This window comes from Calonectris borealis, chromosome 5 (genome assembly GCF_964195595.1).
Source record: "Calonectris borealis chromosome 5, bCalBor7.hap1.2, whole genome shotgun sequence".
NCBI classification, from domain to species: domain Eukaryota; kingdom Metazoa; phylum Chordata; class Aves; order Procellariiformes; family Procellariidae; genus Calonectris; species Calonectris borealis.
The window spans coordinates 38060561-38087800 of NC_134316.1; the positions used below are offsets into that span (position 1 = coordinate 38060561).

Genomic DNA, 27240 nt, shown 5'->3' on the forward strand with positions numbered 1-27240 from the left:
GGGCCAGCGCCTGAGGCGCCCTGTCGCCGCCGACAGCCCAGTGCCAGGGCGCCTGGCCGCCCCCTCCGGCGGGGAGTGGGCCGCGGCGGGCTGCCCGCCCTGCCGCCGGGGAGGGGCGGTTTTGCGGTCGGGCGCCGTTTCGGGCGCCCGGCCGCGCGGGGGAAGGCCGCCGCCGATGGCGGAAGTGCCTCGCGAGGGAGCGGCGGTGCGTCGCGCAGCGCGTAGCCGAGTGGGCCGGGGCAGGCGGTAGCGGCAGCCGTCGCCGAGCGTGGCAGGAGGCGGCTGTCCGCCATGGCGGGCCGCGGCTCCGGGTCCTCGGAGCACCTGGAGCGGCTGCACGAGATCTTCCGGGGATTGCACGGAGACCTGCGGGGCGTCCCCGAGCGGCTGCGGGGCAGCGCGGCCGGTGAGGCGGGGACGGGCGGCGGCCGCTCCTTGTCGCTTGGGGAAGGGCGTAGCGGTGGCGGGACGGAGCGCGGGCAGCGGGCTGGGATTTACCGGCAGCGGGGGGGCTCGGACGCCCGCCCCCGCCGCGGCCGTCTCCCTCCCTGTCGCTAGGGACCGGCCGCGGCGGGGTCGGGCGGTGCTTTCCCTCCTCCCTGGGGGCAGCTGGCCCTTCCGTCGGGGCTTCCCCGCGGGCGGTCTCTCGGGTGGCTGGGGCTTGCTGCGGGGCCGTTGCAGGGAGTTTGGGATGTTTCGCCATGGATAGACGTGTTTTTACAGCTGGGAGGGCAAGGTCTGTTTAAGAAAGCCGGTGTGTGGGGAAGGAGTTCGCCAAGGCAATTGCAGGGATTTAGTGCATCGCTTTCGGTAGACGCCTCCTTGGAGGGGGCGGGTGGCTTTGCTAGGTCTGGCTTCACCGTGTCTTATTTTTCAGTTGCTGCTATACTCTGGTAGCTTTGCTCTTGAGTATTAGGCCTGGTCATGCAAAGCCCAGAATGTGCAAGTGGCGAGGCAGATGTGTCGCTTTACTCCTCTGGAGCAGCTCCTCTTGCCTGGCAAATTTCAGCTCTGTAGCTGTGCTGGGCTTTCGGCTTCAGTCCTATCTGTGAGGAGGAGTTGTTATTTGGATGTTTTTTCATGCTGTTTCTAGGTGAACTGCCTAAACTGCAGTGCTTTGGGTTTTTTCTTTTTTTCGGTCATTGTTGCACTCTTGTTTAAAATCTCATCAGCAGAATTAAAAGCAGTTTTTATTATCACAACTGTCCACAACCATTTGTAGACTTACTGGAGAAGATCTGCATTTTAAATGACTGTTTTAAAAGTCTGGTTTGTGCACTACCTACCCAAAGACTAGAAAAAACTATCAAGCTACTAACTGGCAAAGTTATATTAGAAGTAAAATCTGATTTTATGGGTATTCTTTATACCATAGCAGTGGATAAAACACTCTGACAGAACACTTCTCTGTAGGACTTGGCATTGGGCTTCTAATTCACTTAATGCTTGGCAGTATTCTGAGAACGGGGAAGGGAAGTGATCTGACAAGGAGAATCCTAGAATCATTAAGGTTGGAAAAGACCTCTAAGACCATCGAGTCCAATCGTCAACCCAACACCACCACGCCCACTACACCATGTCCCTAAGCGCCTCATCTACCCGTCTTTTAAATACTTCCAGGGTTGGTGACCCAACCACTTCCCTGGGCAGCCTGTTCCAAGGCCTGACCACTCTTCCAGTAAAGAAATTTCTCCTAATGTTCAATCTAAACCTCCCCTGGTGCAACTTGAGGCCATTTCCTCTCGTCCTATCGCTTGTTACCTGGGAGAAGAGACCAACACCCACCTCGCTACAACCTCCTTCCAGGTAGTTGCAGAGCGCGATAAGATCTCCCCTCAGCCTTCTCTTCTCCAGACTAAACAACCCCAGTTCCCTCAGCCACTCCTCGTAAGACTTGTGCTCCAGGCCCTTCACCAGCTTCGTTGCCCTTCTCTGGACAGGCTCCAGCACCTCAATGTCCTTCTTGTAGTGCGGGGCCCAAAACCGAACACAGGATTCGAGGTGCGGCCTCACCAGTGCCGAGTACAGGGGCACGATCACCTCCCTGTTCCTGCTGGCCACACTATTTCTGATACAGGCCAGGATGCCGTTGGCCTTCTTGGCCACCTGGGCACACTGCTGGCTCATGTTCAGCCGGCTGTCAACCAGCACGCCCAGGTCCTTTTCCTCCGGGCAGCTTTCCAGCCCCTCTTCCCCAAGCCTGTAGCGTTGCCTGGGATTGTTGTGGCCGAAGTGCAGGACCCGGCACTTGGCCTTGTTGAACCTCATACATTGGCCTCGGCCCATCGATCCAGCCTGTTCAGGTCCCTCTGCAGAGCCTTCCTACCCTCCAGCAGATCAACACTCCCGCCCAGCTTGGTGTCGTCTGCAAACTTACTGAGGGAGCACTCGATCCCCTCGTCCAGATCATTGATAAAGATATTGAACAGGACCGGCCCCAGTACTGAGCCCTGGGGAACACCGCTCGTGACCGGCCGCCAACTGGATTTAACTCCCTTCACCACAACTCTCTGGGCTTGGCCGTCCAGCCGGTTTTTTACCCAGCAAAGAGTGCACCTGTCTTAAGCTGTGAGCTGCCAGCTTCTCTAGGAGAATGCTGTTGGAATTTTGCCAATGTCACCAAATCTCTTTGATTAAATACTTCATTCATATGAGAAACATGATACAAAGTTATCATGAACTGCTGTAGCTCAGCAGTACCACAAAATGAGTAGGGGCTATCTGCCACATTCTGTGATAGTCTTGTCATTCTCCCAGAATTGATCAGTTTTATGTGTTTAGGTGTAAAGTCATAAAATGGTTTGTTCGGAATATACCAGTCTGTGCTAAATAGCACAGGCAATGAAAAGCTTAATGTTCCATTTCTTACCTACTTTTCCATTTAATAATGAGTTAAATTCAGGGTCGTGGTTCTTGTCATCAGCATTTCCAGAAAGTTTGGTACAAGAAAGATGTTCAAACCTGCAACTGACAACTTTCAAAGCTGACTTAACTTCACTAGTGGTCAACAAGACTAAAAAGCATAAAAGGAGAAATACCCTTTCTTGGAGGAAATCCTTATTTCCTTGTAGAAAGGAGAGTGCTCAGTTTCTTGGTGAAGTAAAGCTTTGTCAGGTCTCCATGGAACTGGGCTAGTCTTCAGCAGTGAATTCTGAGCAGTGGGCTTAAATGGAGTATTTACAGGCAGCAATTTTTGCAATGCTTGTAGATTTTTTTTGTCCCAACAGATTACAAATCATTACAAACTGATTTTTTCAGACATCCTGTGAAATTTTAATATGACTCTTTAAATTTGTTGCTGAAAAAATCCTGGTAATATTTCTGGAAAGTATTTCTAAGAGAGTTTAAGATAAGTCAGGAATTTGTCTATCTGGTGGAGGTGTTCCACTCTCCTATTGTGCTTTGTTTGCTTCTTGTACGTATGGGGAGGGGGTGTATCTTTATTTTTCAAGTTATCTGATCATGAAAACTTCAGGAGGCAATAAAAGATACCTTGCATACTCTTTTAAGATGATTGGTACACTCCCAAACTCAAGGGAAGACAGAATCTATAGTCCTTGGGACATCTTTGGGGGGCAGAGGCTTGGAAATGCTGTTTCACTCTATATAAACAAGAAAACAAATTCCTAGCTCTAGAAAAAAATTTTTTCTTTCCAGATTTGTAAGAAGGCATTTTAAACAGCCTGGATCAGTTCTAAATATAGATACTTTCCTCTAAATTAATTCAGTTAGCTGTACTTTTCAACTGAATCTATTTCTAACTGATTGGAAATAAATCAGTTAAATGTTGATGAGCATGTGGGTAATGTTACTGCGGCTTAGGTATTTTTTACTGCATTAAAAAAGTTCTCTCCATGTACTTCGAGTCGCAGTTGAATTCAGAGTGATACAAATGCTCAGTGTATTCTGGCGTTTCTGTTAGGCCAGATCCAGTATAACGCTTTCAAGTCACATTGCCTGTTTTCTTGTTGGCATACAGACAAAAAAGTCTCAAGCCATTGCTACTTGACTTTGGCTGCTCGTTTATAAGTGCAGTGTCGTCTTAATCCGCTTGGCGGACACAAAGAAGGTAGAACACTGCTTTTTTCGGTACTGCACCAGGTTTCAATTAGTTTGAGACAACAGTTGTTTTAAGAGGGCACTACTTAAATCGGATTAGTGAAATGACCAGTATGAAACAAAATACTGACTTCTGAAGGCTGTTTTCCTGCAGTTCACGTCCATGATTTCACTTGCAGCCCAGCTACCCAAATAATTGCATCAGCACAAAAGCACACGGTGGCAAATCATGGAGGAAGTTGAGGAGAGTGTATCTGGGAACCTCATAAGTCAGCATTTCCCCCTGAATTAACTGCCATGTGAAACTGCATTTCCTGATACCAGCTAGTGTGTCATATGTTAACAGTCATAGCGTAGCTTAGTCTGTAATAATTCTGTGTGCTAATTGAGAGGGTAGCCTCTTGTTAGATGATGTGTTTTAATTCTGTCTTAAGTTCTCTACAGTTCAAATTCTGGGGCTTAATATGAATTTGAACTGAAAGGGAAGGGCTACAGCTTAGGCATGTTGCATATATGAGAGGAGGTGTGCAAAAATGTTTTGATCACTTCAAATTTTTTTCCTATTCTCTGTCGAGAGCTCGGTCGTTTAAAAACTGCTTCTTTCGCAGAGGACCATATTTACAAAAAGGTATTATCAAGTCAGTTTTTTACTGCAATGACGTTTTCATAATGTTATCTTTAATTTTGTCTTTAAGTTAAATCAAATTAGAGAAGTTTTACCGAGACGATTGTCTGCATTTTTTGCTACCCAAAATTTTAAGGCTGAATTATTCTCTCCTAAGAGATGAATTAGGCTAGTGCATATTTATCAGACTTCTGATAGAATTTGGTTTCATTCAGCAGTACTCCACAAGAGTCCTCTGGTGGTCGTCTTCAGTGCTTTTGCAAAAGCTTATAAAACATATATTTTTGCCCCTTTCAGATAGCATGAGTTTCAGAATTCTACTTTCGTTGATTGTGGATGTTAGAGACGTATGGTAGTTTTTTAACACATGCAAAATACATGTCTTAAGGTTTTGTTTAAAAATAGAGTAACAGCGGTGAAACCCATTCTTGGGCCTCCAAAGCTCTAGGTACGAGGACCTTAGCAAATGACTGTCTCAAACAAGAAAATTGTCGAGTTTTGTTGGCTGATTCAAACAAGTGATGTCGTTCCAGAAGAGGGAAGCATTTGGGCATTAATCTGTGAACCTGAGGTGATATCTTGATGGCATTTTAATCTGAGTACTCTAGAATGCTTATCCCGTTTACCTAGTTACTTTATGACCACGAGAATGCAGAGTGCCCTATCTGCCAGGAACTTCAGGGAAGTACATCTTGGAAATGTAGATTGACTTGATGTTCTGTTCGAATCCAAATTACAGTTTCAGCCTTCAGTAACCTTGCCAAGTATATGCAAAAAATGAGAAATATTTATGAGCTGTTTACCAACACGTCCTCTTTGTTATCCTTTCATATTAAATGTTTTTCAACACGCAATTCTGTCAGTGGAAATCGGAGGATAATAGGTCAGAAAAATATTCCAGGTGTGAAAAATGACTTCGTTTATTTACCAGAGTAAACAAAAGTGGCCAGCATTTGGAAGGGTGGTTTCTGCTTTCTCCCCCCACCCTCTTCTGACAAGTCATAAGAACAGGCCGTTCCTGTTTGAGGTAAATTTTGACCTGGCGTCTGTGTAATCAGGATTGAGTTTTGTTTCGTTTCTCTATAGTTTATCTGACATGCTACTTTTTCTTTCACAGAGGAGAAGAAAAAACTAGTTCGGGAATTTGATGAGAAACAGCGTGAAGCAAATGAAACGGTAAACATAACTCTAGACTTCTGGCCTTTCTGACCAGTTGAAACATTGAGGCCTTAAAAAGGACAGTACTTCCAAATTTTACTGTCTTTATGGTTCCTATGCTGGCAGGCAAATGTTTTTTTTTAATGTGTGATTCATTGATCTGATAGATGTGTCTGTGTTTGTCAAGACTGTTGTATATATCTATATACATATCTAGATATAGACAAATATTGTTACATGCGTATTTTTTCTTTTGGGTGCTCGGTTGGGATATCACCTTCTCTTCGTTGAATAAAGGAGAGTGATAGAGGTGCAATTACAATTGCTAGAGGTTGTAGGGAGGGCACATAGAGAATCTTCCCTCCCCCCTCCCTTTTTTTTGCCCTACTGTCATCTTTCATGTTGGTCTTAACCCACCTGATCTTTCTATAATAGTCTGATGGTTAAATATCAGGGATCTTGAATATTTTAAACTTCTATTGTATAGGCTTCCTAGACAGCAGGTGACATGGAACTGCACAAAAAATCCACGAGACTTGTCTTTTTAAGCAAGACGTTATGGATTAAGCTTTCTTTTCTTCTTAATGTGTTAGTCGTTAGGATGTTTTTGAGCTGAACATTCTTTTGAGAGAGGTGCTTTATTCCTCTGACTTACTGGGTTTTATTGACATGTATCTGTGTAGGTGATATATGAGATGTAGCGTTCATGTTGTGAGAGAGCTTATATTGGTGGACAGCTTTAAGCATTGTGAATTTGTAACAACTGTCACCAAAAGTTGATGTGAAAATTCATGCATCCACAATCCCAGGGTTTACAAATCCTAACTCCAGTTGCCAGGCCCGGATATTCAGAGTATGAATTTAGTGTCATGCCTACCTATGCACTAGATCTCTGTTGCAGAGATATGATGAGAAGCTGATACCCATCCTATAAATGCTTAAACAATATGAAAGTGAGAACTGCACATCTTGAAATTAGAGTGACGTTTCAGAAAATAGCAAGCATTTAAGCCTGGCAATTAATTTCTTTTTTTTCTTTTCGTTTGTTTTTTTCCTTGAGGCATTGCGTATCTGAAAATCCATGTGGGCTGAACAGCATCAGGCAGAGTGGTGTACTCGATACTAGATGAGGGGTACAGGGTTTGGGGTTAATCGCCCCCCCCCGCCCAATCACATAAAAACATAATCCCTTCATCTGGTGGTGAGTTTTGAGTATAGCTGCTGATAAGAATAGATTTGGTGCTTTAAAAAATAAACACATTTTCTTTCGTTAAAGCTGCAGGAAATGGAGGAAGAACTGAAGTATGCTCCTCTGCCTTTCCGCAACCAAATGATGAGCAAAATCCGGGCATACAGAAGAGACCTCTCCATGTTCCAGAGAGAGATGAGAAGCACAGATTTGGGATTGGGCTCTGGAAGTCACGGCGATATAAAATACGGAATCTTCTCCACAGAAAATGAACAGAGTGTGAGAATTAGATACAAATTTTATTTAACATTGCTGTGATTGTTTAAAAAGAATATTCCAGATGTATTGTTTACAGTGTTTCTACTTTAATCCACTTAGCTTGTCTGCTTGTATAACTCCCTGTATATCTTTGCATGTAACATGAATATCTCGGGGAGGAGAAAGAACACCTGGAACTCAAAGGAGAGCTTTTCTGTTCTAAAACAGAGATATGAATATAACCAAAATGGAAGTCCTTGAACACCACACAGTTAGTAACTTACACAACATTCTGTACTGAAATGCTTTATTTAATCATTCCCTTACAGCAGTGAAAACACAAAAGTGATGCTACTGACAGAGAAGAAAGGTTAACTTATCTAGTTTTAGTCTCCAAAACTAGCAAAGTGTGTGAATCATGCACTGTTTAGGTTCTTCGGTAGAATTCTCTTTTAAGCAATCTCACTGTAAATAATTTCAAGAAAATATAAGAAGTCATCCTCTAGCACTTTGTTCACTATGGATGTGCTGCTACAGTGCAAGAAATACACCGATTTCTTTGTTTACCAGATATGCTTAGATATATTTGAGCTAGTGAGACTGAATCTGCTCATTTTCAAAGTGCTGTCATCTGTACAGAAAGTTCATGGAGGTGGGCTTTTTGTTTGTCTGCCTTAGATAGGGAAGGTTTGAGGGAGGCTCTTTCCTTAGTATCTCGTTCTGCAGTAGCTTGGTAAATTTTTGCATTTGATCTTCTTGGTTGATTCCTCTAAGAACTGAGAGCAGGATGGTAGCTTAGACTTTCTGAAGCTTAAGAAAATACTTTATTTTGAGCTACCTTTTGACCCCAAGGTCAGCAAACATTTCTTATCCTCTAGCTGAGGCTACTGGCATGGAAAGAGGATCTGTGTTACTTAGCAGTCCATCTGTTAGTGCTGTTTGTTCCTAATCCTTTTGACTGTGTAAACTCTTAATGATCTCCCTGGCAACCAACTGTGAAGTCACAAATAAGACTGAATTTAGATACGAATGGAAGGAGAAGTTAGCATCTGGAAAGCAAAGATATTATTTTCATGTAAATGTTCTTTGATTGAAAAGTAAATTATTGCAAAGACAGTTTTTTGTAATTGTTTTAACTCTTTAGCTGTGTGTCCTTCTTTTCCAAGGTTTAATCAGATTTGGCCATAATCTTACAATGTGAACAAGAACTCTTTCAAAATTAACTGGGCTACATCAGTTAACATAAGCAGCACGTACAGCTAATACAAATGGATAGCCTATGGAGTCACGTCCTAACTTTTTAATATGTCAGAAGCCTAATACCTCTCTCTTTGTGCTTAATAGTTAAGTATACTTTACTTTTCAGAGTAATCTGCAGTCACAGAGGGTACTGCTTCTCCAGGGAACAGACAGCCTGAACCGCGCCAGTCAGAGCATTGAGCGCTCGCACCGAGTTGCTGCTGAAACAGATCAGATTGGCACCGATATAATTGAAGAACTTGGGGAGCAGCGGGAGCAACTGGAACGCACCAAGAGCAGAGTAAGCAGGGAAACCGTGGGCATTGTATTGAAACAACCTGGTGTTAGCTTAGTGGGAACTGTGTGCCACTCTCGGAGACCTCCCTAGACATGGTAATCCAATTGATGTTTCTACAGACCAAATCCAGGCTGCCACATTTCTATGCCGTGCTCATAAAAGGAGAAGAATTACTGTAGAAGGGCCCAAAGCACAAAGGCCAAATGTCTGCTGCTGTGTCTGTGCAAGATCGGATACTAGACCTGTAAACCACTGCTAAAAAAAAATAGCATTACTGAAAAAATCACAGATTTAAAAAAATGCTAAGGAGTTGCCCACCACTAGATTACTAGTAAAGGTTTAGATTTGGGAGGCAGTTAGCAAGTTCTTCTAATGAAATGAAAGTTCATAGAAGCTTAATTACTTAGTTACTAACCTTCCAATATTTGTAGGTTAGCTAAGGAGGGAGAAAGTGGAGTCAGACAAGATGTCTGTTCCTCATCCTTGGGTCAAGAAGCTCTGCTTCTACTGTGGAAACTTTAAAAAGTGGTTCATTTATTTTGTGTACGCACATATGCAAAACTGAGACTTGGATTTCTTGAAGTAACAAACTGATGGGATTTTCTGTGTGTACAAGGGATCCTGGGTGTAAAGCTTTTAGGCGAGTGACTTGCAGGGGGACGCTGAGTTTGGCAAGTAGGCACACTCGGCCAAAACAAAAAGCATACCCCTTTTCTTGGGAGTTATCTCTGCTCATTGCAACAAAGCCTGTAGATTTTTCATTTAAGCAGGTTTTCAATTTCAGTCAGAATTTGATTTGCCCTGCTCCCAAATTTGGGTTGGAGAGCAGGAAAGGAAATGTGATCTTAAGATTTGTAGGTATATTTTTTGTCTGTTCTTTTTCTAATTAAAAATATCATAGTCTGTCAAGCACGTCAATCTATGCACAGTTGTTCATGAGGCTGTGACGTTTATTGTCAGCCTTTTAGGCATCGTATGGCTGAACTGTATTAAACGCACATTCCAACTAGAAGCAGACTTTCTTCTTCCTTGGTATTTCATAGCAAAGACTGGAAATCTAGTATGCTTTGAAAGGACTTGGTACTTTTCTTCCCAACTTGGTCCAGTCCATCTCAGTGCAAGGTAACGTACCTACAGGGCCAGTTTTGTAGTTGAGGGCAGTAGCTTGAACTACAGAGGAGTTGTGCAGGCGGGTGCCTGTGTGCTGTGGTGGTAAGTGCCCTGGCTTACCTTCCACTTCCCGTGAAGCTTTGGAAGCGGAATAGCAAAATCTTACCTGGAGATCTCCAGTGGCCGTACATCATGAATCCTGACTCTGTCTGCGAGACAACAGCTTTTTTAGTTGTCTGTAACCTCACTTAATTACGTGCTTCTCAATAGCTGACTGAGAAATACTTGACAGTTCATTTCTGAGCATTACAAAGCTGAAATGGATTCTCTATTAACAGTTCAGAGCTCATATCCACTGGGTCACTGAGACCTCTCAGTGCAACACAGTTCATTCTTTGCTAGAAACTGAACAGCATTTCAAACAGTTTCAGAATGCGCTGGGGGGAACATGCCAGTATCATTTTCTTCTGGTGTCAACAACTACAATAATGTAATGAAATTTAATGAAAGGAGCTAATACCAACTTTCTGATACTTGTAGATTAGCTAAAGGGGCAGAAAGTGATCCTAAATTGCCTATCTTTGTATGTATATCTAAGGGAAAGTATACATGGAAGTCTTATTTCCTCCTTAGAAAGGAGACAATGCTTCCAGCTTGTATTGTGTGTAGAGAACAATGTTGTCTCTGAATTTTGAGAATATATGGTCAGCCTTGGTCCCATTATTAATTGCAACGTTTCACCACCAGCCACTTCCAGGTGCATCTTTACAGAGTTGCTGTATACTTGTTCAACTGGCAAATAACTTCTGTTTCTTCTTAGTTGGTGAATACAAGTGAAAACTTGAGCAAGAGTCGTAAGATTCTACGTTCCATGTCCAGGAGGTGAGTAGCGTGACTGACTGAGAGCAGCACTCGGCAGGTAGCACTGCTGTCTGCGGGTTTCAGGCAAAAAATAGTGTCAGCTGGAACTGCAGGGAGGTTTGGGGGAATGTGTGCCCATGTGCAGATGCTAATTTGTGTTTTCTCCTCTCTGGTAATTACTTAATGGAGTAATTGAACACTACTGAATTTGTGCTGCTGATTTAGGATAATACGGGGTCTTCAACCATCCCGTATGATAAATTGTGGTGAGGGGAGGGATTTGGACATAAGCAAGTTGCAGCTAATGGTAACTTTAGATGCAACTCCTTGTTACTCAGGTTGGAAAAACCTGTGCCATGCATCACTGCAACATTAAGTGATTTAGATGTCTGATGACACAGACAAATCGGTTTAGCCCATAGTAATGCCCTAGAGTAGCTGAACTGTCAGATGAGAAGCTCTGAGCCTGACCATACACTATTTTAATGACTAAAGCCACGCTTAAGTGTATTTATAGTTTCTTAACTATATGGTTTAATTATTCTTCTAAACCAGTTCATGGAGTATATTTCCAGTAGGTACTTCTGGCCTAACAACCTTTCCTTTATACTCGTTGCTAAAGGAAGTTATGATAACGGTATAATTTTCAACAGTAAAAGTACAGTATTATTTTGAGATTTTATAGTTTTACTTCAACTACATAGTTCCAAGTAAAAGCACCACAAGGTGGGTTTTAGCACAGGACTTCAACTGGTGTTTTCCTCTTTGCTTAATCAAATGAGTAGGCACATATACAGCAGCATGATCCGCCTTATGCGGGGGAAGAGAAACAGAACTGCTACTGTTGAAGTGTAAGATTTAAGCAGAATTTCCAGGAAAACATGAGTAGGAAACTACCGAGTTTGTCCCCTCCTGCTTGTTGAGAGCTATTCGAATAGCACTTTGTGGTCCAGCTGAAACAGGAAGTATACTTACTGAAGGTATGATGGTGATTAGATTATCTAGAATCTGCTTTCATAATCAAGGGGAAAAAAAAGCTATCTTGGATTTTTTTTATTTTTTAATTCTAGAGTAACCACTAATAAGTTGTTGCTGTCAATAATCATCATCCTGGAACTAGCCATCCTAGGCGGTGTGGTCTACTACAAGTTCTTCCGCAGCAGATGAATCTTCAAGAGTAAGATGAGCTTTTCCACTGTTGAGGAACCGGATGGGATGTCTGTTCCCTTTGAATGTCTGAGGACTTAACTGTCTCACAAGACGGCATGTTCAACTGAAACTGTACTGACACTAGAAAGACAGAATGGGAGTAAAAGGAAAATGCAGAGACAGACTTGAACTGCTGGTAAGATTAATAAGAAGGTAATAAATATTTTATTGTCTCAATTTGTATATACTTAACTAAATGAATAAATCTTGGTATGTAATAAAGTAGCCACCGATCAGTGGAAAAGCTAGTTTATTTAAAAATTGAGAAGTTAACAGTATTTGCCAAGTGTTGACAATCTATCCACTCAAGTGCCTCAGCAGAGCTCTATAATGTCCAATGTACCCAACACTTTGGGTTCTTAAATCCTCACTTGCTCTTCACTGTCAGATTCATCTGGAGAACTGGGTGTTGGGAGTTCCTCAAACGCGGTGTGTGCTCCTTCCCTTGTCTGCCCAAAGCACGTTGCTATCACGTCGACTGCAAGACTAGCAGTTGCGTTCACTTCCTCTTGAGAAGCTCCAAGCAGAGGATTGACTTCAACCATGTCTACAGCTGAAAGCATTCCTGTGAAAATGGTTTACAGCTTTGTTACTGTGAAAAAGGGTAAAATCTCTCACAGGGTTTCTTTTGCAGCCTTTCATTCAGAGCAGCAAGTCTGATACTTGAGCTTGTGACATACTCTACCCCTTAGACAAGTAAAATTGGCTCTCAAGTGAGGGATGAGGTTATCTTTCTTAGATGCAAGTTTGTGTGTTTAATTTGGTTCTTTCTTACATCGTCACTACCTCACTCATCCATGCTTTCAACATTCAGGAGAAACAAGTTTGATTTTCCATATACATTTATGAGAGGAATGTGTTTTAATCTTATTTTCTCCCAGTCCAAAAATTAGGGGATATAAAATAGTCTCACCTCATATTTTTTGCTGTCCTATTCATGATTTATTGAATCTGTTGTCTGGTTGTTGTGGGGTTTTTTTCCTCCTCCCATACCAACTTTTACTGCAAATAACTCATTGTTTAAACAAATTAAATAAAAACTCCATGGCATAAGGAGGAAGTTCCTCATATATTGAGTCAACTGCAGTATACTTAGTGAAAGCTTGATTTGCTAGCCTTGAATCCGAGAATGGAACTTCAAACTGTTTAAAATTGTTTGCATCCATTTTTTTATTCTAGATGCCCATTTTTACATCTGACCTCATGCGCTTAGGAATAGGGGACAGTATTATACAAGATGACCAAGTAATTTTTGGCATTAGTTGTTAATGTATTATGTATTTTATTTACTTTCGGTAAGTTGCAGTTGTTGATGGTTAAGCTGCTTCCAATCCCTGGGGTACTGCCCAACCGTAGGACTTCTTTTTCCCCGTACAAAAGGTTGAATTGACTTTGTAGGCACCTTAGGTTTAACTACGTGTATCTTATTATCTAGTTACACAGGAGAAACATAACCAGTATGAGCTCTATGTCCTTGCTTAGTCCGGTACTGCTGGTCAGCTCCTACCTGTGTTGTGTATTTCCTCTGTGATGTACATGCCTTCTCTGTAAGTTAATCCACCTAGAACAGGAGTCCCAGTTGCTGGAGCCAGTGAGGGGTCAAAAGCATCAATGTCAAAACTCAGGTGAATTGGCCTCTGTCTCCTGAGACAGAATAAAACAAGAGGAGCAATTTCAGAACCTTGAACGTTTTCTACATCCAGGCTGATCAGCAAAGCAGCATCATGCTCTGTGATGCTAAAGGTTCTAAGTCCTATACCAAGTCTTGCATACATTTGGAATGGATTTTTTTATTTTTTACTATCTTTGGACTCTGAAACATCTCTTAGCTCAGAACTTTCCCCAGTACACGCTGGGAAAACAGAAGTTTGTCTTTCTAGGTTCACTGAGCATCTGCTCAGGGGTGATTTGGCTGAAGATAAGTACTTTAGTTCTAACAGTCTTATCTGGTATTTGTCTCCTTAGTTGGAGAAATGTAGAGAAATGTATGATATAATCCAGCTTTTTCTCCTTTTGTACAGAAAGCCAGGGTGAAAGGCTGAAACATTGATTTTCATGGCATCTAGGATGGAGGAAGCACCAAGCTTGAGGATTTCATAGACAGCTCATCAAGATGAATGGGGCATTCTGCATTTTTCAGGTCAATAGTTGAAGGCTGCCTCCAAACTCTGCCATGTAAGCCTAGTTGATGAAAAAGTGAAGGATAATCTCAAACCTAAAATGTTAGTTACTTACTACATGAAGTCTGGCAACCCATGACCCCTTAATAAATTGGACACCGTTTGTCACTCAGATGAGCTATTTAAGTGGTAGACTGGGTACTTCTAACTCACTGCAGATGCTCAGTAGGGAGAAGCATCTGGATTTGCAACTTCTTTATTTGGCACAGCTGCAGCTAGGAAGGGTGAGCACTCCTTTAGATACAACAGCATGCAGCACAGATACATGGACCTTGTTCTGCTTACAGGACTTTGTTCTACCCTGTGAGAGGGTAGAACCCCTACCCTTTTAACTCCGATCCTCTCCGTGTGTCCCTAGACTAGCATGATTTGCTCCCTGATCTGGTTCGGCAAACTTGAACAAGGTTAGCAAAGACTTCAGCATTGAACTTAAATAAGGGAGTGGTTGCAGTGAACTTCACTAGCTGAACTGAAAGTGGCAGTTGTCATCAGGACAGCGTATGTGAGCACAGTCTAAGGAGGAAGCCATCAAATGCTTCTACCTCATGTACTGACAGCTGAATTCAGTTGCTACATGTGGTTTTTAAAAGTATAATGTACACCTTAGACTCCGAGTTGATTCAAACATTTTGTCAAACTGCAGCAAAATGCTGAATTCCTCAAGAAACAGAAAATCATATAAAACAGAGCCACAACTGTAGTGACTGATGTAACCTATCTCATAGCTTTTTGCGAAACACTGTGAAATGGTTCCAGTTCAAGACGTGGAGCTTGAGGACTAAAGTCAGTGCTAAGACTTTACTATTTACTGGACATTGTCACAGTTCTGTTAGGCCACATTACATCAAGAGTGACCTTCACTTGAATATCTACTTTCCTGAAAGTCATTTAACAGGTGGATAATGAGAGTAGTTTAAATCAGATAATAATTTGTTACCTGCCCATCAGTTGTTCAAATGTTTTTTCCATAACTTTCTGAATTCCAAGACGATCAATATCCCTCATGGAAAAATACTGAATGTCATAGTTCTTCAAAATATAGCTGTTAAAATAAAATTTTAAAAAAAATCATTACTGGCCTAAGCTTAAGTCTAGCAACCCTTATGAACAGCCAGATGTGGAAAGAAGCTTATGATTTCAGCCTTTACAAAAACCCTTTAATCTAAATCAACTTACTATTCAGCAGGATCCACATCCCTCAAACCAATGTACACGATATCAGATGCTGAAAGGCAGGGCTTTAGCCAGGAAAAACCAGGAAGTTGTGGTACCTGCAAGCAAAGGTTTGGTATTAGGTTAGTTTCATGACATATATAACAAAATTGTATTTAATGCTTCCCTCAAAACTTTGTATTTATTTATAGCATCCTTTCTCTGTCTAAACAGAGAACCTTCATCACTTGAGAGTCTGGCTTCCTGATTTAATCAGTCCTTGCCTTTGTCATATGATTTGACCTGAGTTGAATGTTCATGGATGAAGTTTTTAACTCTTCTACATTTTCTAGTTTGAAGAGGAGGAATAAAAAGCCCAAATCCACAAGCAATAGGTGATTAGCATCAGTGAGGGGAATGATAAGAAACTAGATACCCAGATGTAGATCACTCATATGGTGCGTTTAATGGTAATGCTATGTAACTTACCCAGTACATCATACTTAAGTGGAAGAATAAAAACCAAGGCACCTGTATCTTTTAGGAGACTCACCAAAAAGTCATGCAAACTTTGTTGCAAGAACAACATTAAAGATGGACAAATTCAAAGTGCGAAGTAAAAAAAAAAAAAAACCATGACAAGAGAGTGGGCTTCCACACTGGGCTACATCATACTGGTTTTTAATGTAGAACTGAAGAGAGCAGGCCTAGGACAGCAAATGAAAGATGATGAGGGTCATCATTCTTCAGCTTTGGTAATTAAGTAGTCATGGTATGCAATTATAAAAATCCTTCAATCCTACTAATTATTTTAGGAGTGCTTTAAATTAACTCAAATTTCTCTTCTTCCTCTCCCAGCTCTGAAAATGGCTACAGCCAACACAGCTGTCAAGCAGCAAGAAGGCTTTGTTTCCCTCTTATACTTCTCAATTACTAATTATATTCTAGTTACAACATTTGGATTTGTTTTTAAAGGTTAACACACCCATAGCTATGTTTAGTTACGTTGGGATTAAATAAGCATATATAATAAAAGTATGTTTTCTGCAGTCATGAATTCAGAAGAGGCATAAATTAATTGGAGACCACGAGGAAAGATAATTCAGGTCTCAGAAATGAAGCTGTATCTGCAAAGCCCACCACCGTACCATAAGCTGAGCATAGTATTGATAATATTGTCAGATACTCTCCAGTATCAATGATTTAGTAGATTTAATACTGCCATTTTTAATTATACCTCTTCCTCTTTAAATAAAGAAAATGGAATGCCTTAACTTCCTTTGATAGGCTCTGTTTTTACTTTGTTGCAATAGAAAAGGAGTTGCTGATAGTAAAGCCAAACAGGCATCAGAAAAAGGTGCAGGCATTTTCATGGTAAGTTATTAATAGCAGTTTATGAGTTTAGTTTGAATGGTTCCAGGAGCCCTGACGCTAATGCTCGGCTTGAGGAATGCCAGTCAAAGGATTATGTTCATAAATATTTTCCCTTAAAACAGCAAAATTAATTTTAAAAGTTTTTTAAAAACCCTGAAGTGCCACCTTGCCCTGAGGAGTACCAGATAGTGCTGCTGTGAAGCTACCTGGACAAACAAGTAGTAACTGACAGCCTGTGAATGGACTGTGCCAGCAACACCAGGGTTTGTTCTACAGCGACCTGGCCAAATGCTTTATTTTATTTCACAGCCAGATGCATCACTTTTATCCTTCATGTTGTCTGCTACATGGTGATATTTAATTCAGTGGAGCATTGACCAAGCTCATTAGCCCTGGATACATAAGGGATTCTGCAAACAGGTGAGATAACACCTAAGCTGAGGGACTTGAAACAGCCCTGGGGAGTTCTTGGCAGTTGTGCTAATTTAAGCAGTTGCTGCCATGTCAGTTCCCCCCGTCCCGTTGTGCCAGGACAGCTGTTTGTAGGGTCATACAGCGAACGAGGACTAGGACTTGGTGTCTCAAAAACTAAGCAAGCAAAGAGACAGTGCTCCTGACGCTTCTCATGCAATCCCACAGAAGGTTACAGCAGCTGAACTGAGTTGCTGGCATGGGGTCAGGAACAGTCTCAACAGGTTGTGCCACCAAGAGAGACGTATGTTACACTACTACCTCTGTCTCATGTCCTCTTGATAGGGAATGAAGAACAAGGAGCCTGGAGATGCTGGAAGAGCAGTACCAGTTAGTAGAGATGGGCAATGAATCCAGAAGATAAAATGTAATCATGCAGGCTACTTTGCTCTCTTTTTGTATCCTCAAAGGAGCAGTTATTTCTCTATGGTTCTACAAAACAATCTAGACAGGGAGCCAAGTGTTAACTAGCCTTCCTCATACTATTAAGTTGATGACCAAATCCTGTGACCCAGAGAGACAGTTTGGTGGAATTACGAGAGTCCACCCAGAGAAGCATACACACAGATATGTCATGGTGGGGAGAGGTTGCTCAAAAACCCCTTCACAGCATGAGTGAAAGCAAGGAAGGAGATACAGGGCTCACCACAAAATCTTCTGTGTCCTCTCACACTGCTATGCTAGGTACCCTTTGACAAAACAGAAACCTCCTTGAGAAGCAAAGTGCAACTGGTTAGTTTGTCTATCGCTTTAGAAAGAAGTTATGCTTAGCAGAGTGTGGGACTAGAGTAGCCTTCAGTTTTAGGATTCAAAAAGAATCCTTGCAAAGTCAGGAAAGACAGTAAATTTTTTTGTTCTGTTGTCAACACAACTGCTCTACTGGATGGGAGCAAGAGAGCGAGCCACATGCACCTGTTCACAGATAAAGGTTCCCTCCAGTGAGTCAGACAGATATGTAGCCAGACAAGCCATTGTCCAAGGCACATTCTGCTACTGCTAAAAACTGCTGTTTAAAATTTATGCTGTTGTAGAAGCCTTCTTGTACCAGGAGGACAGATGATGTTTTTCGTCCCTCTAAACAGGAATACAATATGGTAAGAAAACCCTCTAAATGAGTACACACCTGTCTGCGTAGCTGCAAATACAGGTTGAGGGGCTTGTGTAAGATGTTTCTGCATAGGCTTCCTGACAGCTAGAATTTAGTTGAGCTTGTAATGAGATCTCATAACCAGCACCATACCTCACTGACTCACCTCTCAGTGTAGCCTAATCTTACTCTTTTCTTCACTACTGCTGCTGGCAAGAGGCCTGCTCTCTCACTGACCCCAGAAGGCTCACAGTATTCTTTTAATAGCTCTAAAAAAAATTATTGCTTTTCTGTGCTGCTCAAGAACTGGAGCCCAGCAGACCAGAAATCAACAATGTATATACAGGAAACCGATTAAATACATTTGTCATATTGACAAAAGAGGAAAGCAGCATATTTTATTCTGCCTTTCTCCTCCTTCCTCAGCTATCAAAGAACTGGGCTTTGTTCTGTTCTCACCAAGACATAAACTGTTCACCTTAGGTGAGCTCCAAAATTCACAAAATTTTCTTTTGCTATTCCTCTCTCTCCTGCAGAAGTGGGTGCAGTTGCCAAAAAGGAAAAAAAAAGTCACCCCCTTTAATTTACAGGCAAGAAACAAGAAATACAGTAACCTTTTATATTAACCTTCTCATGTCCTGGGGATATTTCAAGAAGCCCCATTAATTTTGCATTACTTTGGCAATTCTAGCACGTTTGTAGAGACCATACAAGAATTACTACAAAGAGGAAGGTATGTAAAAGCACCAATGACTCTATTGACTTGTGAATGGAATTCATTCAAAAGAATTTGCAGGAGAAAAGCAGAAGAGCTTTACCAGATGATAGCAATCTTGCTATGCCAAACAGGTACTAACGCAATGGTATCTTCAATAGCCATAAAGACATTAAACATGCTTCATCTTACTTGGAAGAGGCATACTTCCATCAACACAGCACCCCCAAAATTTATCAGAGGGAAAAAAAAATTTTAAGGGAAATGACTGGCAGTGCAAAGTGCCAGAATAAAATCGAGAGTCAGGTTTTCTGCAGCTCCAGCATCCATTTTCAACCTGCAGTTGCTGATTCTGTTCCCACTCTCCAGCCTAAGCTTCAGCAGAAGCAGATTGTCATACCTAAGTTCCTACTGCAAATGCCCCAGTTATTAACAATGCACAGGCTGCCGCTGTAGTGTCTCCAGTAGATGCTACAGGTACCTGTATAGGGAGATACAGTCCACAGCTAAGCCAAAAAGGATACGTAGGCCTTACGTCCACCTACTGTTTAACATCTTAAGTAGCAAAAACTGGCCATGCACATTCCATGTGCCCCAGTAAACCGCTCTTTTTCATAATCTGACCTCCTCCTAAGATAAAGACTATCTCTTTAAAAGCACCCTGTAAGCAGGTACAGCTGTTCTGATTTGTAATATTTGCCACTGGAGCCAACACCAGAGCAGCCAGTTAGGAGAGAGCATGCAGGAACAGCCCCTGTCAGGCCCAAGGTTGTCAAAACATGGAAGAGCCAAACTAAGCAGAAGCAGCGTGCCAGGTATGCAGGAACCTGCTGTCTCTGGAGCAGCACAGCTCTCACAGGCTCAGCTGGGGGGAGGTTCCCTCTTTTGCTCAGTTGGTAGAATTGCTGCCATTGCACAGCACCAACTCCACTCCTTATGCAGGAATGGCACCATGGTCAGCTGCCTCATAGAGCTTGTGTGAACTCTTGCTTTCTGTACAACCCACGAGGGTGCTAACAAAAGAAAAGCCTTTTCTCATTCCTGTTTCTAAGTGTGCGTGTATGTATATCTATATTTACGTGTGTGTGTGCATTTGTGTATAGGTGCGTGTGTATATATATATATGTACATGTGTATACACACAAATAATACATATTTTTGCTTGTACTCAGATAAAAAAAGGTGTGCATTTGCAGCAGATAAGAAAGCACCTCACACCAGAAAAAGTAAAATGCTCTGAGGATTTCAGCGTATGCTAAATGTACAAGGAAAATACTTACTTTATCTTTGAGCTCTCTCAAGAGAAATGAGAGAGGTTGTCCATGGAGGTTTCCAGACTGAGTTGTAAGAGGGGTGTTGATATCAGCATGCGCATCCACCCAGATCACACCAAGGTGTGGGCACTGCCGTGCATGGCCGCTGACAGAACCAAGTGCCAAGCTGGAAATACAGTAGCAAAGTCTTTAGTCACCGTTTCTCCTTCAGAACAACTACAAAGATAATGGGAAGTCTCTGCAACTTTAGTCAGCAACGTTGTCACGTTTCAACACATCAGATATCCGTGACAATAAAGGGTGCATCCCATACAAACTGCATGGCATGCCACTGTCACATTTCCAGCAGACTCCAAGTAACTCTACAGGACTATACTAGTACTGACAGATGAGAAAGAGCTCTCTTCCCTCTCCACTGTTGCCCTTCCCACACTGTAATCTTCACCTGTTCTGCTCCAAATGATCTCTTAGAAAATCTAGTGTGCTCACTCATCAGTTCTGCTATTTACCCATTTTTTTTATTCCAGTCATGACACCTTCCCCCCGCAATTCATTCTTCAACCTACCTTCTTCAACCAATTCTCAGACCGAAGGTTAGTGAAAAAGAGGAGAAACAGAGATTCACATGTTACAAGATCTATTACAAAATGGTCTGTGTGCAGGCATTACAAACCCATCCTGAGAGATGACACCCTGAGAGCTGAGGGGCAAGAGAGACACATCGCTAAACATTCAGCAATAAAGAAACCACAACAGTTCCTAGAGGGACCTGATCACACAGACTTTCCCAAACAGGAAAACCTCACTCATATGTCTGCAGATTGCAGAACAGTCTGGAACTAAGCAGTACTCTCTTAGAAGGTCAGATTTTTGTAGCCGTCTTCTATGTTCCACCCTAAAAGCTCCAGCAATAAAATCAAAATGCTGCTACCCCATGGTATTGCCAGGAAATGGCCCCAAGTTGTTCCCATCATGCCCTTATTTTTTAATTAAATTCTTATACTCCAAGTGTCAACCTGCAGCATGCACCACTAATTGCTTCTAGTTCAGCTCACCTGTGATCACCTCCTATAGTCACACAGCTGTGTCCAGCGGCTACCGCTCTGCTTACAGCATCAGCCAATACCTGGCTGGCTAAACCCACTGACCGGGGGTATAAGATCAGGTTGTTGTACAATTCATCATTGGGAACTTGAGTGAAATTCAAATCTCCAAAGTCGTACACCTGGCATCCTGGAAACACAGCAGCAAAAGGAGAAAGTGAGTTACTTAAATAAGTGCCCAGAGAAATGTTCAAAATATGGTCCCCTCAGAAAATCAGTTGGGCAAGTATGAAAGCAACAACAAGAAGGGAATGGATTCATTTGACTATTTGCATGCCCTTGCAAACAGTGTCACAAATTTAGAGATTAGAAAGCTTAAGAGAGTATTGTTGCTTTAATTCAGCGATGAGATAGGACAATCATAGAAAGTCACCTAGAAAAAGTTTGATTTTTTAAAAATTATTTCTTGGCGATTTTAACATGAAAAAGTACAGTTTGTATTGCCGTCTTCCTTCCCAATTAGACAGATTGTATACAGCCTTAAATGAGCTCAGTTGCTCAAAGATGCCTAGGACTACACATTTCACTAACACTTTTTTCCATTTTCAAACTCCACAAGAATCCAGGCACAAAAGTGCCAAGTTACCAATAAAGGAAATTTTCTTACAGTACTTCCAGGTAACTCCATGGAGGATGCACTAGTGCTTTGTAAGAGAACCTGTCCATTTTCTCAATGCAACCTGTTCTAGAAGGCATTTTACTTCTGGGGCTTTGATCCCAACCCCCTCTGAGATCCTATCGTTGCCAGTTACAACTTAATTGGCTGTTGAAGCTTGACAACGTTCTGGGTCTAAGACTCAGCCTTTCCTAAAACATATTTCTGCCTACTTACTCTGAAAAGAAGTCACTTCACAGATTAGGAAACAAGGGAACATTTTTGAGTGTTGTTCCCCCTCCTCCACCCAACTTTATTGGGAGCATATTTATTAATTGGCTGCATTTAAAGTTTAATTCTCTTTCATGCACATTATAGAGCTTATCCCCTGCATCTGATACCATGTCATTTAGACACCAAAATTTCTAACAGTATTTCACAGGCCACAGTCTTTCCGTTTCAGACAGGCCTGTCGCTGCAGGCACCGATGAGGACTGTAAAGGCCCCAAGGTATTTACAGCTACACCAACAGTGGCTTAATAAGTCAAGACCACCCTGATACCAGTCATGCATGTCCCATTTGTTCCTCAGAATCATTAGTCTGTTTGCAGTTCAAAGCATCCAGGCTAGAGCTTGACATTTTGCCTTTAGCCATCCTATGCCTAACAGGGCAATTTGAAAAATTAAGGCAAGCAAATCAAGATGAAGAAACAGCCCACTTGGGGCCCTGGGTTTCCTGCTTAATTTCCATTAAGCCATTAGTCTAATGTCTAGGAAACAGGCTCTGTGAATTTGCTTGGTGGAAATAATGTAAAAGTAGCACTGAAGAAAACATGACTTTATTATAATTTCAAAAGGAGTTTTGACTGGTGAAAAGAATGAAGTGAGAATGAATTCACTTGTGAGAATTAGGTGGCTGGGAAATAGGCAGACATACTTTTTATAGCAGGGACATAGATGGACATATGTCAGGGTATTTGCTAGGAGAGGACATGTCAGCTGAGCACAGCTACTTGACAAAGAATTAAATAAATGTAGTCACAGCAACTCTAAGAAAACACATTATCTGAAGAGACTTAAAGCAGTAAGCAGGACTGTGACATACCACTCCCTGGTTTTCAAAAGGCAACACAGGCACACAACAGCATTTTTTTCCTCCCTTAGGCAATACCTCATTAGCCAGCAGGATGATGGCTCTGGAATTTTGAGCCCATTTTGTTCAGATTTGAATGTGCTATCTGATCTCCATGTGACCACTACATTTTTTACCCTTTGTTTCATTCTGCTGCTGTGCTGAATCAGAAAAGTTGCAAGTTCTGAGAGATGTTCAATGAATGTCAAAAATCTTTTTTTTTTCTTTTTTTTTATTTGTGTCTTCCTGTAAGGCTACTTCTCACGCATATGCACACTACTACACATTTCAGTATTTCAAGATTTCATGGAAGTATGTGAGTGTGCCCTTGTAGCAGCTTCTTTTTTCCGCTTTGTGATTCCCTCTTTTATTTAGGCCTTCTGTTTTTATGTGCTTGCAGAGGATAGCTCAAGTTTCCCAGATAGCTCAAGTTTCCCAGGGTGATAGGAATGTTTTCAGCCAACTACCTAATGGCTATCTGATGAAGATAATCTCAGAAGTACGCACTAATCCAATCCTCGAAGATTCATAGTACCTTTTCCTCCTACTAGTTTTTTTTAATTGTGCCTAGAGCTTTGAAAGCTATGATTAAATGACCTTACAGCAAAAGGAAAGCTTAGTGAATAAATAGCACACACACAAAAAAATTCAAGTACTAGATAAACCGTGTACCCTGAAATGATTAGAAGTATGTGTGTATGTATATGTGTGCACATATATTTATTAGGATTGACCAGATAAAGAGATGAAATCAACATGTACATTTGTCTTAATGCTTACTGAACAGCAAAGACAAAGAATTTATGTCAAATTATTGAAGTAATTATTGATGTATTTTCTTAGCTTCTGTTTAGAGTGTCTCAGATATTAGTCTAATGTTGAAGAACCTGAATTGTTTTACACTTCATCTGCCTGCTTGCACATAGTTTTGATTTAAAGAAATTTAAAAACTAAATCTTTCTCAACTACATTATTTTGTCCAACATAGAAATTGCTACATGGATAGACATGCTGTAGTGCAGTGCAATCTGGTGGATCTTGCTGTTATTTAGCCATTAATGAAAGATTTATATAATCCACCACACCAAACAATATGCACTTACTTTCTTTGGTAGTTGGGACACACTCTATTTTAAGATACTAATAGCTATAAACAAACAGCTTTTAAAATCAGCACAGAAAGTTAACATGAAAAATATATATGGGCCTTTTAAAAGACAGTAGATCCAAGTTCTGAAAACTGGAAAAAAGATGTGGGAAAAAGATAGGAAAGCCAGCTTCCTTACATTCATCAGAAAGCACAGCACCCACACCATTTGTCAGTGCAGCAGATCAGGTCTAGCCAGGATCGAAGTTCTTTTTAAATGAAACGGTACCCTACGGTACTTACAAACTAAAGACCACAGATATTTTGCTAGAAACTAAATAATATGAAATTAAATATGAACAAAAGAAGCCTTTTGTTCCACTTTCAAGCTCTAACAGAAATTACATTCAAATGAAATAATATATTCTGTTTGATTCATTAGTCAGTTATCAGCAGTGCAGAAAATTTATAACAACCAAATACATACAAGTCAGCTTCATCAGCACTCTGGCTCAAGAGGAGATCACTTTTTGAAGTGAGGAAAACAAAAAACCAGGCTTGATTCATCTATTTCTGTTACAGGAGCTTGAAAGAGAGATCAGGGAGATGGAGGTGTCAATCTGAATATGAACACAGTATAATTACATAAATAAGATGGATATATGCACAACAGTCCTCCTGTTAGTATGAATGATTAGTGTATAAAGGCACACATCTCTCTTCTACAGCTGAAGAGTGCACTCCTCAGTGGTTCAATGCCCCCTTCTGACAGAGTTTCATCAACAGGGCTGCTGGGGGGCACATTAATTCAAAAATTAATAAATTAGCTTGAAATAGTTTGTACAGTAGATCTTCCCTAGGTCGACTTCTTTTGACCAGAACAGGTTAGGGAAAGGTCACATAGGCATTCAACCAGCAGACCAGGGGATGGAGGGCAGTCGTTTCCTCAGCCTGCACAGCGAGAACCAGCACTTCACTTATATCTGGTAAGGGAAATCAGCATTTTTCATAATTAGGAGCCAAACTTGTACTTAGGTAGAAATACAAATTAAGAACACATTTAAGAAAATAAGGTTTCCTGCGTGCCTTTTCAAATAAAATATCAATATAGCACTGGAGCTCAACCCAATGTTTATAACTGCGACATAAGATGCCCTTTGCAAGCTATATGACAATGGTTATGTTCACCTCCTATCATCTTAAAATACAGTCCATTTATTCAGCACCACAGTAGGCAGCAGTTACTATAGCAAGTAATTTCCTTCCACAGATTTAGAGAAAGTTTTCTTCTGTAAAAGCAGGTGGCTTATAAGTCTGGGGGCATTGAACCAGAAAACATCTGGGCAGCAGCAGGGAAAGCCTCCCCATCTTCCTCTACTAGGATGTTGCACCAGAGCCAGAAGCAGCAATCTGATAGAAGGAGATTCAGCTTTCAAAATCCAGGCTGTCCGCTGACATTGCCCAATGGCATGCTACTGTAACACAGTTACAACCTTCTGCTAGGCAGCAAACAGGAATGGGAACAAAAGCATTTGGAACATGAGATAGAAATGATCTCCTGACACTGCCTGTTCACACTGGGTATTTGTGAACTAGAGGTAAAAAAAAAAAAAAAAAAAATCCTAAATTAATGGGAAAATTAAATCTTTCCTCTTCCAGGTTTCTAAACCCTGCTGAACTACTTTCAAAGGAACCTGGAAATCCCACTGTTATTACATCTTACTTCGTACTATGTGTTACATAAAACTGCTCACATGAAAGCATCACTCCTGCAAACTGTTTTCTCAGACTACAGCCCGTTTAGTGAATCACCACAGACACAGAAAGGCTTTTCAGGAAGCAGTGAGTATTATGAACAATGTTGATAGACAAACATAACATTTTCCTTCCTGTGAACAAAACAAAGGGCTACAAGCTGTTACTATCCTTCTTTTCAGTATCAGCTCATTGGCTTACGGTACGGACTTTGTAATCCTTTCTCAGAGACATCATCAAAATGTTGCACAACAGCAAACAAATGACTCAATTCATTATGACCACTGCATTCTAAAGCCTATTTTAAGACAGTTTTAACCCTTCAGAATTATCCCGGGGGGGACGAGGAAGGGCGGGAAATGGGTGGGTGGGTGTAAAAACAACTATATAAACGAAGGGCACACTTTTGTTTTACATGAATATGAAATTAGGCTAGCAAGGTTCCCACTGCAAGAGACTGAGACTTCAGCAGCCTAGTTTAATCATAACCTTCTTGCTTGGAAGTTCTTACACAGTGTCTAATTCTTTTTTGAATGAAATATATATTTGCTGGAAGAAATCTCCTATTAGGTATAGATATTTGATAGCTCAATAGGTTTCTGCCAGCTCTAAAATTTCACTTCCTAAGAGGGAACTTCATCTGTCAGTTATTTCCACCCTGCCTTTTGGCATTCTGAAAGATCTGGTTTAAGACAAAGTTTCTGTATCTGTACCTATTTAAAAGGCTTCAGCTCATACAATTACGCAACAAGCAAAACCAATTCCAATTGCTACCCCAAGACTGTAGTCTCAAGGTGTCCTTTGCATAAAATAAGCCAAGAAATATTTTTTCTGACACCAAATCGAGCAGCCACTTCATTTCCCTTTGATAACCGTTTATAACTTTAATCTCTTCTGAAATCCAGTGTGCTTGACCTGAAGAGGTCTCCAAAAACGTCAGTATCAGGTGTTGGGAAACATTTGCACTGTGGCTTGCATCAGAGAGGAGACAAGGGTGCAGCTATTGCGGTCTGCCACTCTGCTAACAAACCCTGCACAAGTTCTAATTCCCTTCAAATAAGCTTAACCCAGAAACAGTTCCCCATAGTAAGAACACATGTAGGCACTTGCAGCCATAGGAAGTCATAATACCCAAACAGCTCTCTTCAACACCAAGCACTTTGTGCTTTAGATTGTTACAGAAGTAAGTAGTTATTATTTAACCCAGATGGGCAACACTTGAGAGGAAGGGAGAGCAGAATACATCAGAGATTACTGAAGTCCTCTCCCTCTTAGCAGCTGCAAGAAACTAACATCAGACCAGCTTCCT

At 41.4% G+C, this 27240-nt stretch overlaps 2 protein-coding genes across 7 annotated transcripts in view; one reads left to right on the top strand and one right to left on the bottom strand.

The window, feature by feature from the left end:
* On the top strand, positions 1 to 16612 carry VTI1B (vesicle transport through interaction with t-SNAREs 1B). Of its 6 annotated transcripts, none has more exons than XR_012673912.1 (8): positions 1 to 406; positions 5802 to 5860; positions 7119 to 7310; positions 8656 to 8829; positions 10757 to 10818; positions 11868 to 12142; positions 12395 to 14590; positions 16197 to 16612. XR_012673912.1 is itself a non-coding variant. In XM_075151880.1 (6 exons), exons 1-6 carry the CDS (start codon positions 292 to 294, stop codon positions 11962 to 11964), a joined length of 699 nt encoding a protein of 232 aa, XP_075007981.1. In that variant the 5' UTR covers positions 1 to 291; the 3' UTR covers positions 11965 to 12231. The 6 variants fall into 6 exon arrangements, 2 of the variants coding, with proteins under 2 accessions (XP_075007981.1, XP_075007985.1); XR_012673913.1 differs by having other exon boundaries at positions 12395 to 12610; XR_012673914.1 differs by lacking the exon at positions 12395 to 14590 and having other exon boundaries at positions 11868 to 12159.
* Positions 12240 to 27240, bottom strand: part of ARG2 (arginase 2) — a 22564-nt gene continuing 7563 nt past the window's right edge. The window contains exons 3-8 of the mRNA XM_075151879.1: positions 21315 to 21492; positions 20266 to 20425; positions 15363 to 15457; positions 15124 to 15228; positions 13514 to 13650; positions 12240 to 12571 (exon numbers count right to left, since the gene is read on the bottom strand). Of these exons, the coding sequence (XP_075007980.1) occupies positions 12366 to 12571; positions 13514 to 13650; positions 15124 to 15228; positions 15363 to 15457; positions 20266 to 20425; positions 21315 to 21492 (881 nt within the window). The 3' untranslated portion in view covers positions 12240 to 12365. The remainder of the gene's footprint in view (positions 12572 to 13513; positions 13651 to 15123; positions 15229 to 15362; positions 15458 to 20265; positions 20426 to 21314; positions 21493 to 27240) is intronic.